This window comes from Denticeps clupeoides, chromosome 11 (genome assembly GCF_900700375.1).
Source record: "Denticeps clupeoides chromosome 11, fDenClu1.1, whole genome shotgun sequence".
Classification (NCBI taxonomy): Eukaryota; Metazoa; Chordata; class Actinopteri; order Clupeiformes; family Denticipitidae; genus Denticeps; species Denticeps clupeoides.
In genome coordinates, this window is record NC_041717.1 from 3142445 (window position 1) to 3161629 (window position 19185).

The following is a 19185-nucleotide window of genomic DNA, read 5'->3' on the forward strand; positions in this document are numbered from 1 at the left end:
TCAGTGGCACCTTGACGGATCGGGATTCAACCCGGCAACCTTCTGATTCCAGTGCCACTTCCTGAACCGCCAGGTCACCACTGCCACCACTGCCCCAAATTTAGTTTCAGTTTCAATGTACTTGAGATTTCGTACAAGGCTTACAATGCTGTAGCTGGCACTGGTGTGGCAACATTATCAATGTTAGAAATGCACAGACAGCAAATCACAATCAGCACCCACCGGGATACAGGAAGATGCTTTCTTGGGTGTATTTTTCAAAACATATCCAGACATATCACTCCATGTATGAGAGCAATTATACCTTATGCATGGCTGTGTGCTGCAGTGTTTCTCAATGATATTCGGTTCACTTTCACTTAGCTGACAAGAGCTGAATGGATGGGGGGAACATTATTATATATATAACACCCTATTACAGATGTGCATTACATTATATTTGCTTTAATTTTGTTAAATGATCACCTGGTGCTGAGATTTGATTCTTATCTAAAAGCTTTCACAATTGGGCATAGCTATTTATATCGGTTTTGTCTCACCACAATTTGCAATTTGACTTTTCCTCTAGTATGGTTCCCCTTTAATAGAATTCAAGATATGGCAAAAAATCTCCAAACAAAATCACAATCAGCTTCCACTGGGATGCTCAAATGAAGTTCATTCAGAAAGAAGTTTTCTTGGGTGCAGTTTTTCAAAACACTTCCAGACATATATATGCAGTTGCTGTGATGCATTTGCATATGACAGAGGCGCCCACTGTTATTGGTGGAGGCCTGTAGTCTCTCTGAGTGCAGTAGAGAATTCTTTGGGGTAATGTGAATTTTGGAACAAACAAATAAAATGTATGTTTTATTTATTTAGTTATTTATTTGTTTGTTTGTTTATTTATTTCAACTTTATTTATTTAGAACATTTTTTGCTAATAGGTTTTTAGCTGTTACAGACAGCAGTGTTCTGAGAACTAAATTATTGCTCATATATTAGTTTAAATATTTCCATATCAATGTATAAATAGTTTATACTTTATTGAGTGTTGTTATATCATTAAATGCTACTTTCTAGCAATGATAGTGTAATTCTATTTTTTGTGTATCTTTTACAGATTTTTTTGTAATATGGTCAGATGTCTCTAACAACAAAAATGAACAATGAAATCATAATTAATTTTTTTACTTTTGTCTGGTGTCTTCAGATATTTTTAAGATGTCAGTGACAAAATGTTGGACGTGTACATCTTGTCAGGTCTCTACCTCGTAATTTGAAATTGCTGGATGCCTGTGGCTCTAATGATCACAACAGGCGTCGTCTCATTGTTTAATTAGTGCCAATTGACATTTGACGTTGATGATTGAGAAATTGCTATCTGTTAATTGTTTGAGGTGTGGCGCAGGGAAAGAAGTTGCCATTGACCCCATGCTGCCAAATGAATGAGGTGCAAGTGAGGAAATTTCCCATATAATGTCTCTGCACCACTTCTGTTTTTTTTGTGTTGTTGTTTTTTTAATGCTTTACATGCTTATTGCTCAGTTGTTAAGTTGCATTAATGATCAGTTTCAAAGTGGGGCAACTGGTTTTGTGGAATGTGGCACAAATCCATCAGAACACACAGTCTGAAGACTGGCAACCTGTGGTCCCCCTACTCATCTACACCAGAGCCCAGGGGCGCCATCCTCTTGGCTTGGCAGACTAATGATGCCGGTCACCTTTCCTGGTGGACGCTTTTTAAGTGCGTTGCCACAGCAGATTTGGAATAGATTTTTTAACTTTAGGGCTGTATGATTCTGCAGTAGCACTCCAGGTAACTCCAACCCATGGGGTCATAGCCTCTCTCCTACCTTCTTGCTTTCTTTCCTTGCGTTTTATATATATATATTTTTTTGGTTTGTTTGCTTTTTTCATGCTTTTCATGCTTTTAGACAAGCGTGGCAAACAGTAGAGAACCTCATGACTTGGCTTGGTTTGCACGGCCTACATCTGGTCCCCTCCATCCCACCCTCCCGACAGGACTTCGTGTCTGGCTGCCAGGGAACCTGTGCCAGGCCAGGCGGCCTGTGCCAGGTCGAGGACAGTCACATCGCGACGTAGTGCCAGGCTGCCAAGGTTGCTCCTTTGTAGCGCAGACAAAAATAAAAAGACTTACTAAAGGTCGACAAATCCAGCCAATAGCGCTGAGAACTTGTAACTGGCTGCCGCGACTGAAAGGCCGTTCCACTTGGGCTTCATTGGCCAATCATCAGTAGTCAGTCCATGCCTGTCTACCTTATTTCAAGAGAAATTACCAACATGAATGTTTCTATTGATTTTTTAAATGAAAATACAGCTTATGTCATAACATTTCAGAACTTAGATTGGGTTCTGTACAACCAACCATTACTGGAGAATGGCACAATTAAAGAAGGCATGTAACCACATTTAGAATAATTTTTACTACACCTCTCCTCACCAAATGCAGACCTGAATTTTATTATTCAAGCCTGATTATGATAAAGTTTTTTGTGTAATTTTTGCATGAGCTCTTGTTAACGACTAGACAGTTGTTTCCAGTAATTGTTGGCCTTGTATTATAAGAAGCAGGTTATTATTGGTACCATTAGCAGGACCATTACTGCTGCTACCACTGTGAGAAATGATCGTACTATGCAGCCTTATTTGTGGATCTATTTAAGGAGTTGGTGTTAGTGGACCAGAACAACACTGGTAAGATTTTTCAGAATTTCGTAGCTTGAATGTAAATGGATACAAATTGGATTTTCTTGAGCTGTCTCCCAGGAATAAGGGTGTCCCCCAGGGTTATTGGGACCTACTCTTAGTTTAAAAGTAATAGAATTAAGAAATGAAGCCTTAAAAAACAATGAAAGGGATTACGCGGAGTAGTAAAGTTTTAAACTCGGTGCCTCGGCTGCTCTGCCTCAACGCCTCTTCATCAGTGGCCCGCTGTGGACAGCCAGAAGTGGGACAGTCATTGCTTTTCAAGTCACAAGTAAGTCTCAAGTCTTTGCCCTCAAGTCCCAAGTCAAGTGCCAAGTCAAGACAGGCAAGTGTCAAGTCAAGTCCAAAGTCAAGACTGATAAGTCTCAAGTCAAGTCCTAAGTCCTGCAGTTTGAGTTTCGAGTCCTTTCAAGTCTTTTCAACCGCAGAATAAGAATATATTTTCACCGATCGTGTATGCTTTTAAAATCTATTGCTTTATTAAAACAAGTGCAATTGAAACTGCATAAATAAATAGTGCTGACATTGCACTATTAACTTCATTTTTAACATTTAACTCATATTTTTTAAGAATATTCTTCATTTTAAACCACTGCTTTACAGAATAAACGCATCTGAAAAAACAAGTGCAACTGTAATTATTTCCATGACATATTGCATTTCAATGAGTTCCACAGCAGTTTGTCCTGTCCTGTAACAAATACATGAACATAACAGACTTAACCACAGGAAGTGGAAAATAAGATGTACTTGTGTTTACCAACTGTTTATTCAGTTAAATAGCTGCATCCATGTTACCACGTCACGTTTGATGTGGTAATTTCACAGTTCGAAGACTCGTTCTCGCCCCCTACAGTGCAATTCGGCTAGGTATACATCCCCGCTAAAATATCAAGGTGAAAGTCATCATAGTGTAGTGGTTCTTCTTCTGCATTGTGTAACTTTTTTATTTTGTTTCTTGAACCACAAATGATGAGCTGGCACCCAAGAGATTTTCTGTGCAAAGTGTATTCTGTACAAAAAGCAAGGTCGCGTCAGAACATCGCGTCTTTCTGCACCTCTCTCTCTCACAACTAATGCCATGTGTCCAAGAGAACTGAACATTAACATAAAGCATTCACAATTCACAATACTGCATTCCTGTACAAAAAGCAAGGTCGCGTCAGAACATCGTGTCACACATCGCGTCTTTCTGCACCTCTCTCTACAATATACAGTATTAAAAGAACATAAAAAATATTCACAAAATAACACACATAAAAAATATTCCTAATATGTACATAAATTAAAATGAAAGAAATAACTTTTGCACACAAACCCGACGCACCTCTCACAGCTCACGCCACGTGTCCAAGAGAACCGGGTCTCAAAAACAAAATAAAAGTCTTAATAAAAGAAAATAAGAACATAAAATACACAAGAAAGAAGAAATATACTTATAAATCTAACCATTTAACTCCGGCACAATAGCTTGCGTAGTATAGACCCAGCTCCCAACCCAACTTTGTGAATAGATTAACGGCGATATTTTTTTTATCGCCCGATAAGAGTCTCACACAGCACGTTAACGGCCCACCACTAATATGTATGTATTGTACGTCTTTATTGGTGGCTAAAATACACGTTGCTGCTGACGCATGTTTTGCATACTGCTATCCGTTTTTTGTTGACCACCTCGTAGTTTTTATATCCGAACGAAACTATCTTTGGTATCATTTTGTCTAACTGGCGCGTTATTTGAGAGTTCCACTGCATTGGTTGTCCTGTAATTTGATTGGATGGATGCTGTTGGCTCAAAACAACGTGGACCATCGTTCGGTAATAACATACGTTTTAATCTTTGGGTTTTCTGGGAAACAGCAAGTCTTGTCAAGTCAAAAGGCTCAAGTCCAAGTGAAGTCACGAGTCAATGATGTTAAAGTCCAAGTCGAGTTGCAAGTCTCTTTACATTTTGTCAAGTCGAGTCTAAAGTCATCAAATTAATGACTCCAGTCCAAGTCATGTAACTCGAGTCCACACCTCTGTGGACAGCATCAGACCGTCTGCGGCCACGGCGACACCTCAGACACCCGCTTTAATAACCCCTTGTGTCTGAGTGATGTTCCGTAATGACAAGCTCATCAGGAGTGGCGCTGAAGTGAGTAAATAGGCTAATCGCTTTATGTCTGAGGGAGATGAATGAGGAAATCTGGTGCCTGTCGGCTGCAGGGGGAAACAGCCCCCCGTTTTGGTCCGGGCGTCAGGGATGGATATGCGTCCCCTAATTACATCACACGTTCACCGGGAAATAAGGTGCCGGGTTGCATTTAGAACCAGACCGCTTCCTGCCACAGAACGATATGATGTTCTCGCCACCAGGCGCGAGTCAGCCATTCAATTTCATCCGAAAGGTCACTCGCGTGAATTCATATTTTGCGAAAATATGACCGGGTGTTTGGTGAACCCGTCATTATTGTGATTAGGTCGATGTCCAATGAGTGGCCTGCTGCATGTAACCTAGGAGCCGTGGAAGCTTGTGGAGGCAAAACAGGTGTTTGGTGGTAAGAAGACGGGTCATTTTGACAGATTGCAGAGGGACAATGAGGGCTCCCTCTGTTAAACATGAGGTCGGAGGTCACCAGCAACACTTGCTCTGAAGAAATTGGACCATCCCTCAGTTGGGGGGCCAAGGGCAATTAACCTGGCGTGTCCATCTCTCAAATCCACTGACAGGCCAAGAGCGGTGGTCGTATGAAAATGCAGCTTCTGACCGGCACATTTTTAGTGTCCGCCTTGTATTTTTTTTTTTGTCACATTCATCACGGGTGGATGGATTTTGCCAGCACCTTTTGTGTGTGTTTATGGGGGCGGTGGATGTCGGGTTTGCTCGTTTATTTAGGAGCGCTGCCATTGTGTGCCTCTGCTTTATGTGGACGCTGCGTATGTAGCTGTTTATACAGCAAAAATCAATAAAAGTAGGGGCTCGACTCGAATAAATCAAGCAAAGTGATCTGCCAATGGGGTGAAAAATGAATTTAATGAGGGAAAAAAAGTCTTAAAACGTAGAGACAAATCCCTTTTGCTGGAGGTAATTTGAATGTGTTTTCATCTTTCTCACATCGAGGGTGACCAAAAAATGTTTTTTTTTTTACAATTGTCTGTGGTAGGTGTGTGTAGGTGTGTGTGTGTCTCCAGATGGAGTTTGTTAGGTGCATTGTGTGTGTGTGACAGAGACGGAGTGTAAAAGAGGGACGTACAGTGTGTCCTGCGGCTCTGCAGACACACAGAAGGCTGTTAATCATAACCTCGGGCCCCCGAGAGTGTTCTGGAGTCTGCACTGCAGCTTTGAACTTGCTGCAAGGTCAACGTTTTTTGGAAAAGGATTTAGACAGATGCTGAAGATCAGAAAGGCCAGAGGACAAAAGTCAGTGAATTAAGGGAACCGTTGGGAACAAGCAGTGCCAGAGCGATTCTCATTTGATGTTGCTTATGTCCAGGTTTTGGATGTTCTGGATTACATGGTGTGGCAATATGTACACATTTTACAAAAATAATGTATTTACATCCATTTTTTTATGAGACAGAATTTAGAATATAGTTAGTTTTTATTAAATCTAGATGACAGTCAGTTAACATACATGATATTGATATTCCAGTTGCCAGGAACTGTACCATCACATTTAATTGGTCATAAAAGCCACGCATGTGAAGGTGATGTGACCGCTTCCGAAGGGCATCTCATGTTGGGGCTTTATTCATGTTGATGTAAAAAGTAATTCACAAGTTTAGTATTATTACAAAAAATATAAGACTGATGAAACTAATTTTGATACAGCATTGCCGTTTACACATTTTACAAAAGCAATTTTGCAAAAATTCATGACATTTTATGCATTGTTAGTGAAAACATTTACATTTATGGAATTTTTCAGACACCCTTATCCAGAGCGCTTCACAACGAGTAGTTACAGGGACAGTCCCCCTGGGGCAACTCAGGGTTAAGTGTCTTGCTCAGGGACACAGTGGTAGTAAGTGGGGTTTGAACCTTTGTCTGGTTTGTAGGCGAGTGTCTTACCCACTAGGCTACTACCACCCCTACATTTATGGCAATATACTCAGTATTCAGTCATCAGTACAATTTTACAAACATCACGTGCAATACAGACCCTGCAAATAACCACTTTACAAAATGATATTTATAACCCATCCTGAATGGACAGCTGAACTGGCGTCCAATCCAAACCTCCCATCCACCACATCGTTCCATCTGTCCTTACTTCATAAACCGACCACCGATGAAGCGCTTCTGATCAACAGAGTGCTGTTGGAATGGAAGGCGTATTAGAAGAGAATTAGCCGCAGGGAGGTTACAAGGCGACATTGTAGATTTTATCTGAATGATTCATGGTCCTCTATGTGGGGGACGTTTTTTTTGGGGGGTAAAAGCGGGAGGTGAAGTGGGAGGTGACGCAGGCCCCGTGTTGGGCAGAAAACCTTGGGCCAGGCAGCAGAAACAAATCTGATGGGAGGTGTTTCTGCACAGAATTATGGGCCACTCGCTCGCCCTGAACACTCAATAAAGAATCCGCCTTTGTCACAGATTGATGTCCCCGTCGGCGCTGCTTTACCGCCCGCCGCCGTCGCTGTTTATTTTATTGTACATAACCTCAATATCACCATTCCCCAGGGGCAGGGCAAATGGCCCCACTTTTTATTTATTCTTCATTCCGTCTCCGGAGCCCGGCGCGTTGCGATTTTTACCGAAATTGTTTGTCGTGGCACAAGTGCTAATGGAAATGCGGCGGCCGATTCCTCCGATGCCACGCCCGTCCCTGTTTTCTCTGAGGTGGGAGGAGGATTCCGATCAGGTGCCACCGAAGGGATTTTTATGAATTTAAGCTCACACCAGGAGACGCGGCGCTGCCCCGAAACTTCATTATATTTTCACACGTCTGTTCCATCTGCAGCCCACTAGACAAGTCTCAAGAAGATCTGGAACGCCACGCTGCAGAAGTGAGAGAGACTTTTTTTTTTTCTGAGTTCATTTGTTTTTTTTTTCTTCCCGCAAACCATCAAACCATCAAACCATCAAAAAAAATCTCTGTCTCCAAACTAAATTAAAACCTGTATTGTTAGATTAACATGAAGTGGTTGGCCGTGGCTCGTGGAGCTGCATGCTGATCCATGTGCAGTTTTACTCTTTTTGAATCGTCATGAAAATCATCACAACATTTTATTCCAGTTCCTTTTCTGCGCCCCAGGATGGGCTCCGGCGTGAAGTGGCTGTGGTTGGTGAGTCTGTACTTCAAGGCATGTTGCATTAGGCTTTATTTCGCTGCTATTAGAACAGCGTACTGATAAAACGGTGATTTCCACCATTGTTTCCTCCCACAGTCCAAATATACGACAGTAAAAAAAACTACCGAAATGATAAAACTGGGCCTCAATCAGGCGTCCCCGACACTGACCTGGGGCAGTGGTGGTTAAGGAAGCGGTTAAGGAAGCGGCCCTGTAATCAGAAGGTTGCCGGTTCGAATACCGATCCACCAAGGTGCCACTGAGGTGCCACTGAGCAAAGCACCGTCCCCACACACAGCTCCCCGGGCGCCGGTCATGGCTGCCCACTGCTCACTCAGTGTGATGGGTTAAATGCAGAGGGCAAATTTCACTGTGTGCTGTGCTGCTGTGTATCACGTGACAATCACTTCACAATTTTTTATTTTTTTTAAGAATTAATGGCTGGCTGGATAAAATCATTTGCTTTGTGTTTGTCAGCCTGTAAACCCACACTTTCTGGTTACGCTGTAACGCGGTGGAGCGCGGTGGTCACGCGTGCGGGTCACGTGTCAGTGTCGTATCTGCACGTTGCTGTGTGTGTACCCGGCGTCAGCGTGTAGGACGATGTCTCCACGGCACCAGCATATTGAGCGCGGTGTGCCGTTTCGGTGTGCATCGCGACGGGGCGCAGTGTGTGTGTCCAGAGATCCTCCCCGTGGCCCCGTCCCGTCCAGATGGACGTGGTCCCATCAGTGGTCCCATCAGTGAGCGTTGGTCTGCTGGCGAGCGTTTGAAACGCTCGGTCTGTCCTGTTGACGTTACAACCGTCTGCTTGATCTGGCCCGCTCGGTGGCGTGAGGACTCTGCCCGGCCTTGTCACCAAGTTTGGAGAAACTCATGTCACCACATTTAGCTCAGTCTGGAGATGTTTGTATTAAATAACTAAATGGGAGCATCCCAAAGACGCGTGAGAATGATGCCTCGTGCTCCCTGGACCATTTCGAAATGTGCACCTGCTGTCATTGCATGGACTCGCTTCACCAACAGGCGACTCTCTTTCTTGTACGGGGTGTGTGGAAATGATCTTTACTTTCACCCCTAAACAGAGCATTCCATCTTCTACATCCAACACTCTGATCTCCAATCACTGCCATTCAGGATTGGTTTTCGGAACCGCGGTTTTTCTGCTGAGATGATGGTCCACTTCTCTCCTGTCAGGTTTTAATCATTTGTTGGAAAGTTCTCAGTCATGTCATAGTTGGTGCAGGCCAGTAATCTTCTCCACACTCAAAAAGAATCTTCTGACATTGTTGTTTAAAATGAATCACTGCAATAATGAACCAACCAAATTCTTTTTTTTTTTTTTTTGTGTGAAGACGCACAGCAGTCTTGTTGCGTGTTGCTCTGCTAATTGCCCTGTCTGTCCCTCTGCAGTGGTGGAATGTCGTGGAGGTGTGGAGGCGCAGCCCAAGTTCTCCTCCTTGCCAACGTACCTCCCCGTGTCCTGCCAGCTCCAGGGAGCCGAATCCTGGTTCTTCCTGAGGGAGGCTGGTCAGGAGGTGATGCGGAATGGCAGCCTGCAGACACGAAGTGAGACGCTCTTCGCACACCTACCTGAGGGCGGGGCTTCCTCCATGCTGTCAATCAACTGTAGCTATGGCAACCTGTCGGCAGAGGCGCCCGTGCCACCGGGGCTGTTCCACAGCCTGCCAGCGCGGCTGCTGAACTCCCCCGCCCAGCTCACCTCACCCTGGAAGATTCGGGCCCACGTGGTCGCCCGGAGGTTGGGGGTGGAGCGGCCACAGGCTCAGGTGCTCTTCTACCTGGCCGGGTGGCGCTGGGAGGAGGATCAGCCCGTGGTGGACCAGCCGCCCTGCGCTCGGCTCACGACCCAGCGGGACCCTGCAGAAGCCCCTATCATCACCCAGTGCAAACTGGAGGGGAGTCACGCGAGGTGCGTGGCTAAGCTGGATGTCCCTGTTGGCTGGTTCAACCCAGTGCAGACCCGGAGGAGGACCCAGGATGTTACACCCCCAAGCTTGGAGCTCTACTACTCCATTCATCCTTCAGAGGGCCCTGGAGGGCGGTGCCCTGCTCCCAGGGAGTGGAGGAGGGGACAGATGTTTGGATATACAGCTGGAATGAAAGAACCGGAAGTACAGAGCCTGGGGAAGGTGGCATTGGGAGGTGGGGACAGTAAGCTACAAGGGAGCCACCTCAGGTTGGACGACAATGTGGAGATTCTGGTGCCGCCCAGTCCGGTCAGACAGGGGCAGACTGTCGGTTTTCAGATCAACATGAGCACTGCTGCCACCGTGGAACACTTCACGATAAGGTGAGAGAATGTATAGAACCCCACACAGTCACAGATATACCCATACTTTGATTTAGTCAATTTACAAAATTCTGGACCAATTACCAAGCTACCATATAGGATCCTACAGGCTCTACATGGTTTGTGAGCCCCACACTACTTCTTTCATCAGTGGAGTGCTGCTGACCAACTGTGACCATTCTCAAGACAGTGGGATCTATTAAACGTCAAATTGTGCAAATTGAAATTGTGAATGCCTAATGGAAAGACATAAATACATAACAATATATACACACACACACACACACACACACACACACACACACACACACACACACACACACTAACCCACTTTGTGGCGGTTATGGAGACTATGATTTTGAAGAATCCAACAAAGAAACATGTTTAGTATTTGTTGTAAGAGGAGAAAGTGAAGTAGGTTTGATGAATCTGATTTTTCAGGGTCGCCTCTTTGTACCTTCATGGCTGCTTCAAAAGCTGCTTCATGAGGTGCTCATTAACATGAGTCACTGATAAGAAAGTGTTCCGTATAAACCTTCAGGATTTTTGGAAAACATCCCTGCTGTCTAACTTAATCTGTAGAGAAGGTAGAATGCCATAATTGTGCCGACCAGGCATCAACATACATATACAGGTGACTCAAAGCAAAAAACAATGGTAGGTGACCTCAGTATGACGAGGAGATCAGAAGGTGCATACTTAAACAGGTGCAACAGGTCGACACAACACAAAAAACCCCAGATGGCCACCATCCCTGGAATGTGACGTATGACAAAATAGCTTTTGGTAAGTTGGCTGGTAAGTTCAGGCTGGTATTCGAAAGGGGCATATTTTTCAATAACTCCAGTGAAAACAATATTTCATATGTACAGGTCTTGTGATAAAAACTTGTATTCCTTTGTCCAGTGATGAATGATATTCATTGAGAAATGCAATATTGATGCGAGGCTAAAAGAGAACGTAAAAGGCAGTGGCCCCCACGGCGGTCTTTGATCATTCCCGGATTTTTCCAATACCTAATCATCAGATAGCAGCGTTCAATGTCTCAACGGTCTTCATCAATCAGTTTCCTTGTGAAAGGTTTAAATATGGATTAAAAGGGGCCGAACCTCAGGATCTCCTTAATGACAGCCGAAACTCTCTGTAGAGGTTGTAATTAAAGCTCCCATTGCTCCTGAACCCAGTGGCTTGGTGGGTTTGCTCAGATCTACTTGACTGCGACTCGCTCCGCAAAGTATGTGCTACAGCTTACACGTATAATCTCCCTACTTTGGCTGCACTGCGTCGTTTCGCATGACTCCGGGGCGAATTGCACCAGATTTCCACACGTGCTGTGAATTTGCACAGTCTCGATGCCGAGTGGCGCCAATCCCACTAATCTCTCTTGAGATATTCAAGACTCTCTGGTGCTTCAAGTTCTCTTTTTATAAAATTCAGGAAATCTGGTGATAAGGCTGAGTATTCTAAGGACTGAGTATTGACTGAAAAGATTTTTTTGAAGCAGAACAGCTTTGTTAGTGAGTGAATAGAGAGATGAAGTCTATCATTACTATAGGCGGTTTTGCAGGCCTGTTCTCAAGCTGTTATTTTAGTTATTATTAGTCTTAGTCAAACAATACTCAATGTAGTCTAGTCAGGTTTCAGCTGACTAAAACTTTATTTTAGTCAGAATTATCCAGGAATATTTTAGTCAACAAAAACTGATGACATTTTAGTCAAATTTTTGTCTTTTCACATTTTCTTTAAATCTCTTTTTTATCTTTTAAAACCCATTACATGATTAAGACAAGGTTATTATTAGTCAGGGCTGGTGTCAACAGATCAACCTATCAGAATGGCACACCAATTGTACATTTAAAATAAATCAAATAAATGAACTTGAGCTTGTTGACACATCAGAAAAATGACCATCGCCATGAGTAGAAGGTATAGGCAAATTAGAAAGAGGCTCTCAAGTTTTGAAGACAGATAAGAGACATTCCACTAAACCCCACCACCACCAACTGCCGCCCCACGCTCCCTTTGACCGACTGACAATGGACGGGGTGGATGGGCCTAAGGAATGGGGGTGTTTCATTAATAATTTTATTTTTAGTGTTGTTGTTATTAATTGCTCAGTTATTGATTTGATATGTGTCACAGACAATTCAATAAAACTATTTAGCCTATTTGGAGAGATAGAGGATTTTGTGCAGGCTACGAGCACTAGACTTTCTTACCAATCACTGAAACAGATTATATGGAACAATTATATGGAAAGGATAGGTACTATAGAACAGTTTCCTGTTTGCTGACTGCTAATTTACTGTGCAAGCTCGAACCGACCCAACTCGAATTGAGCCCAAGCCAGAACCCGACTACAATGATAGGAATTGAGCGCAAACCCAACAGGCCAACATTTACGAATTATTGTGGTAAACCAACTAAAACAGACTTTAATACTTCAGGAAACGTGTTAGACTGAAATTGGACTAAATCTGACTTCTCAGGCAAATACACCATGATGCAATTGAAAGTTGCACAGGCCTGAGCCAATACAATATCGGATCAGTCTCGATAATGACATCATTACATCATCATCATTGAGACAGGCCGATCCACTTATAGTAGAAAGAAGAAAGAAGAATCTGTGAATAGAGATGTATTTAATAGACACATGTCTCCATAGCAACAAACAATAATATTAAAGCAAAAAAGCTCACTTGTCTTGGAATGGGTATCAGTATCTGCAGTAACGGATCGGGATCGGATCGGATTGGAATAAGACCGTTGGCCAACTGGGGTGTTGCAACTGGGCACGGTAACCCACAGTGTCTCCAGTTTATCCACAACTGAAAAGCCGATTCTACTAGTCAATCCCAAAAGTCTATCGGACGATTGTCCAAATTGTTCGGTTCTTTAAGGGGTAGAGGAGCCGCAGGAAAGGAGGGGATGATTAATGCTCTAACTGGATTTTCTCGACTTGAGGGGGGTGAGGAATATATTATCCACTGACAGTTTTTTGCTTCTCATTGATTGTAAAACAAAGCAGTTTTAGGAACCCTGAGAAGCCGACAGTGTTAACAGTCCTACCCAAGGAGGCTTTCTGCTGTTATGTTGTTCGCGTGGTTTGCTGATAAAGTGCACCATCTGGGCGTATTATACTTCTGCAGGAACACTTGGCTCAGGGGCTTTGGAAATGTTATACACTCGAAGGCCTCAAAGAATAGGGATCTCTGAACAATTTCCCAGGTAACGTGAAGCCAAAATGTGCTTTCATTTGAATTGAGCTCTGCGGGTAGACGGGGGCCGCGCCTTCAATAACTCAATGTGTTGGATGAAATGAAGTTTCGAGTGCATTTGCTTGATGAATTACCTGACACGGCCGATTAAAACTCTACACCAAGTAAACAAGGCTTTCCTGGGGGCGGAGCTTTACCTGCAGGCTGGTGGCCCACACTTTTCATAGTTCAGTGCCAAGGCAAGACGGATTGTTTTCTGTGGAAGGGTGTTGGGCTTCTAGTCTCTTGTTTCAAGCATACACACACACACACACACACACACACACACACACAAAAAAAAACCTTTAGTTAGCACTATAAAAGTTATGTGCTTCCTTGTATCTCCTTGTTGCTCCCTGGCAACACACTCACACACACATTTCACCCCTGCTGTGCTCTAGAGTGATAATGTTTGCTTGCGGGCGCTGCACACACACACTGTGTCTCTGTTGACGCCTTCGCATCCCATGCTGCATCAGTACAAGGCTCCTCTCTGTGGTGGGGCGACGAGGCCGCCATAAATCCTCAGAGACAATGTCTCTCCCTCTCTGTCCCTCTTCCTCGCTCTCTCCCCTCCTATTCTCTTCCTTTTCCTTTGCCGCTGCCCTCGTTGACCTCATCTTAAATATTCATTCAGACAAGCCACGCTGGTAATTAACGGCTGGAGCGCCGGTAGGGGGGAGGGAGTCCTGATGAGTCTGTGGAGAGATGAACTTCTCAAGAGGAAGACCGCTGTCCTCCCGAAACGTCACTGAATTTACAAGCGGCGCTGCGCAGGATTAATGTACATTTTACAACACATTCATTTATTTATCTAATGCTAACATTACTGTAATGACTTCCCCTGGGTAAACAAAGGGTTAAGTCCTACTAGATATACATTAATACACACACACCCACACACATAAACATACACATTCATACATATATACATTATATTTATGAATATATATAATTATGTGTGTGTGTGTGTGTGTGTGTGTGTGTATAACTTTGAATGAACACATGTGGAGTTATGTACTTAACAAAAAAAGGTGAAATAAGTGAAAACATGTTTTATATTCTAGTTTCTTTGCTCTGATTACTGCTTTGTACACTCTCGGCGTTCTCTCGATGAGCTTCAAGAGGTCGTCACTTGAAATGCTTCTCCAACAGTCTTGAAGGAGTTCCCAGTGGTGTTTAGCACTTGTTGGGGTCCAGCTCACCCCAAACCATCTGGATTGGGTTCAGGTCCGGTGACTGTGGAGGTCAGGTCTCCACTTTTTGTTAAGTACATAACTCCACATGTGTTCATTCATAGTTTTGATGCCTTCAGTGAGAATCTACCATGTGTGTCCAAACTTTTGGCCTGTAATGTATATATATACACACTCATATAAGTTGACACAGACACACAAATGGGTCTTTTATTTAAAGTGGTTGAAGTAAGCAACATGACTTTTTTTGCATTTCTACCTTGGTCTCCTGGTACTGCGTGCGCTTTTAAAAATATGGTTATGCCTGGGTCACCAGAGTCTTAGGCCAGTGGTGTGGCAGCAAATTGTTATCACCAATTTAAACAGCGAGAACACTTTGTTATTTTGATGTGGGATTTTTAACTTTTTAATAAAAAAAAAAATCATATTTAATTTGCACATCTTTTGCACAGTTTGCACAGAAATAACTGAATAATTTGGAGTCACTTTATTTGCAAGAATTAAACTTTGATAATATCATATATATTGGACTATAGATTTGTTAGATGTAACTCTACTGTGCCATGGCCGGCTTCCGTACTATGGTGATGTCCCCTTGTGATTTCCCCCTCTGGTGCATCTCCCTCGGCCCTCAGGCCCCAGTTCTGGATGGCAAGAGTTGGTTATTAGAGAGTTGAGATTGGCTCCGGGCCATCACTTCACTCCGGCGCGGTGGCCTGCCCTGGCATAATCTGCTGTCCCCAGCGTGGCTGGAGGGCACAGGGGACCTTGGGGTGAAGTGGGACTGGGATTTGTACCTGTGCAGGGATATAATAAGCCTTAGGTGCGTTTCATCTGCGGCGAGGAGAAATGATTATGTTAAGCCCGAGAAGAAATGGAAGGTCTCGAACGCGGCGACAGGCTCGTCGCCCTCTCTCTCTTTCTGCCGCTCGATGCCAACACTCAGCACACGGATGTTGGACTAAGAGAGCAGGCCTCCGTGTAAAAGGTACGCCATTCACCCGTTCACTCCGCCACCTCAGTCGGTGTGTTTCTGTGTCACTAACACGCAGTGTCGGTTATTTCAGCCGCGCCATCGCGGGGTCTCGCCAAATAAAAATAACCGCGGTGATTCAGGCGAGCAGGGAACATGTCGGGGCCTTCGTGACAGAGTTGAGGTGAAACAAGGCTGAAACAAAGACAGGGTGCAGAACATGTCTCACGCGCATGATTTATTTGTGTTTATTTTCAAGAATCATGTCTTGGCTGAAAATGAGTTGTGGGGTACGTTCCATTCCAAATCCACATGGAATGTCAGTTCGTATTCGCATGGATATTGGAGCGGATGAAATGATGTAATAATTAAAGATTTTTAGGAGGTCAGTTCATATTGTTCTTGCATAGAATGATGTGCTAGTACCTTTTGACAGGCTGTATTGTCTGAAGTAGATTTATATTTTTTTATGTATCTTTTTATGTACCTAAAAAAATGATACACACATCAGACCCACATGACATATGTAAATAGTAGACCTGTCAATGTACATATTTGTATCATGTTTTATAAGGTTTTCATGAAAGCAGTTATGGTTTTTATGAATTTGTATGCATTTTTTATTTATTTATTTCAGTGTAGTAGTAAATAGCTGACAGATTTGTGACAACATTTGACAACATTCATATCCAGCAGAGGATCTAGTTTGCACTTAATCTGACAGATCTGTGGATCAGCATCTGTGGATTCAATTCAGAAGGCTGCTCCGTGAGTGATGAGAAGAGCAAATCAATGTTAAAGACGTTGTCTCTTTAAAGCTCCACCCATCTCAGCTCCCCTGTCAATAGAAACGGAAAGAGCTGCATCCGCACCATTCCCACGTGATCTGTGACTGTGGAGGAGGTCACAGCACCAGCCAAGGCATCTCCTGAGCGGCATCTTCACGGCCCTTCCCAACCCTCCTAGCTGCATGGGGAGTCCTCCCAGCTTCCGGCCAGACAGCCAGCCCACCCACATCCGCTTCTCTGGCTCTCTCGTGGTCCTTCTCCACTCAGTGAAGTTCAGAGGACACTTGTGCATGTTGCTATTCTGACGTTCATCCGTGAACTACGTCAGGTCCTGAGGTTAACATGATGAGGGGTTCTTCTCAAGGAGAGGAATTTGTCTTTCTCTACTACAGGCGTTATTGACAGATCACTGGTGATGAGCTGAATTTTACTCTCATTCGGTGTTCATAACCGCTTTGTCAGGGTCAGGGCCAAATTCCCCATCCAAATTCATATAAATAAACAACTATTAATGTTTAGAGTAGGCCAGTAAAATAAGACTACAATAGAATAATAATACAACTAGAGTGCAATGAGTAGAATAAAATAGTTGTAAGCCTGCAGAATTAAATAAGGTGCCGTGATGACTGCAAGATATTACAATGTGGAGAACCGATACGTTTCGCCGGAGGTAAAATATGAACACAGCGAGTGAATGAGAATTTGTACAGTCAGAGGAAAAATGGCCCCAAATAACGTGCAGACATGTTACTGTATTATGGCGCCAGCGGTGGCAGTGAAGGTGACAGTGATGCATGGTGCGTTCACATGTGTGCATGTGAATGGTGGCTTTCATGGGTTCGGAAGGGGAAATTTTGTGAAAGGTCAGAGTTCACTGGTTCCCATGTCATGGCGCCATGATCTCACCAGTTCTTCTGAATGCTGCAGTTGTAGAGCTCCTGCTATGACCCTGTGAGACTGTCTACCATAAGCCCCTCCCCCTCTAATTGCCAAGTGGGTTTGTTGTGGTGCAGCAGTTCATGAACTTTTATCCCCGTTTGCAAAGCCGGTTAGGCGTTTCTCCTCTTTTGACACTTTAATTGGAATTCACACTTCCGAATGCCGTTGATTAAACTAGAATAAAAAAAAAAAAAAAAAAACCAACATATCTTGTCACACTTTTGAGGAACGCGTAGGCTGGGAGACGGGATGTTTTCTTGCGCGCCGCTTCTTTGTTTATAGACATGAATCATAATGTGTGTGTCGACAGGACTAAAGTGAACCAAACACTTCAAACGCAGACTGTAAATGTTAATCAGCATTAATTTGTGGGGAGTTAAGCGACCTCGGCGACAGGCTCTTTGTGTGCAGATGAGTGTGGGGTGTGCAGACGCTGGCTGCTCCAGACAGGGTGGGGAGGCGTCGTGGGCAGAACTCTCTCACGTAACGTCTTTGCAAGGTCCATGGGGGTAACTTGAATCAAATGTATAAAAATGATGCCACTGCTAACCTATAATAATAAGCACTGTTTTCCTTCACACGCACGTAATAGGCCCTGTTAAAATGACCACACACACACACACAGTCACTCCAGGTCGCTCCAAAAGGAAGAAGGTGTTGAGCGTGGACAGTGGCTGTGTGTGTGTGGAGGGCGAAGCGGCGATCAATGGCGATATCTGGGGCGTGGCGTGGCGTCGCGCGGCCACGTGTGTGTGTTCAGGGATTTACTGGGATTTACTCAGGATCAGATAGGATCTCCGAGCCACTTAGAAACACCCCTGAACCGAAGCCTGAGCCGGTCTGCGCCGCAAGCAGGCCCAAAGGAGACGAAGGTCCTCCCCGCGGCCGACGCCCTCCAAGCCCACCTTGACTAATGAACTGTGTCTTTCCAGATGTTTCACATGCCTCGTCTGTGTAGTTACTGCATCAATAACATAGAGCTTCTGAATAAAAAAAGTGGAGATGAGTCTCCGGGTGTTGAGGGACTGTAGAGTGCGGTGTGATTTCTGAAATATAATTGTTAATATTCCCAGCTGCCGTGTGTGTGTGTAAATGCCGTCTAATTCATTGTTCTTAATATCCTGAGATCAGTGCAGTTAATCTCCTCTCATGTTGTGTGTTAGACAGCAGTATTGACAGAGTAAGGCATTGGCTAATAGATCATTAGCAGTAAAACAGTGCCCCGTGCAATCTTGTTCAATACACTCATGTTTTTAATATCAGTCTTAAATGCGTTTTTTTTTGTTGGCTATTGTCGTGAGAAGAATTTCAGACCCACTCCTTTAAAACATTTAAAAGCCGAACCTCACTATTCGCTCTCCATACTGGAATATCAATCTTTCTCAAACTGGCACCGACAAATCTGTCTATATCTCCTTGGAACATTAGATGACATTTTTATTATTCAGTGACTAGATGGAGTAAATAACTCAAGTGAAGTGAAAGTGAAGTGACTGTCATTGTGAAACACAGCAGCACAGCACACGGTGCCACAAAAAGAAATGCGTCCTCTGCTTTTAACTGTCACCCTTGTTGAGCAGTGGGCAGCCATGACAGGCGCCCAACCTTCTGATTACGGGGCGGCTTCCTTTATAACATATAAAAGATATGTTGAATTTTGAAGGTGAGATTTGAAAAGAAATTGTGTTACCAAGATAAAAGAAATCAACTGAATGTAAAAAAAAAAAAC

The 19185-nt window shown here is 43.8% G+C and overlaps 1 protein-coding gene across 2 annotated transcripts in view; it reads left to right on the forward strand.

The window, feature by feature from the left end:
* The window catches only part of LOC114799894 (transmembrane protein 132C), a 169702-nt gene that overhangs the window by 41425 nt on the left and 109092 nt on the right, over window positions 1–19185 (forward strand). Inside the window, exons 1-2 of one of the 2 annotated variants that reach the window (XM_028996818.1) lie at window positions 8918–9034; window positions 9400–10300. In XM_028996818.1, coding sequence (XP_028852651.1) covers window positions 8971–9034; window positions 9400–10300 — 965 coding nt within the window. In that variant the 5' untranslated portion in view covers window positions 8918–8970. Of the gene's footprint in view, window positions 1–8917; window positions 9035–9399; window positions 10301–19185 lie in introns of those variants that run through there. The other variant, XM_028996817.1, reaches the window with a different exon arrangement.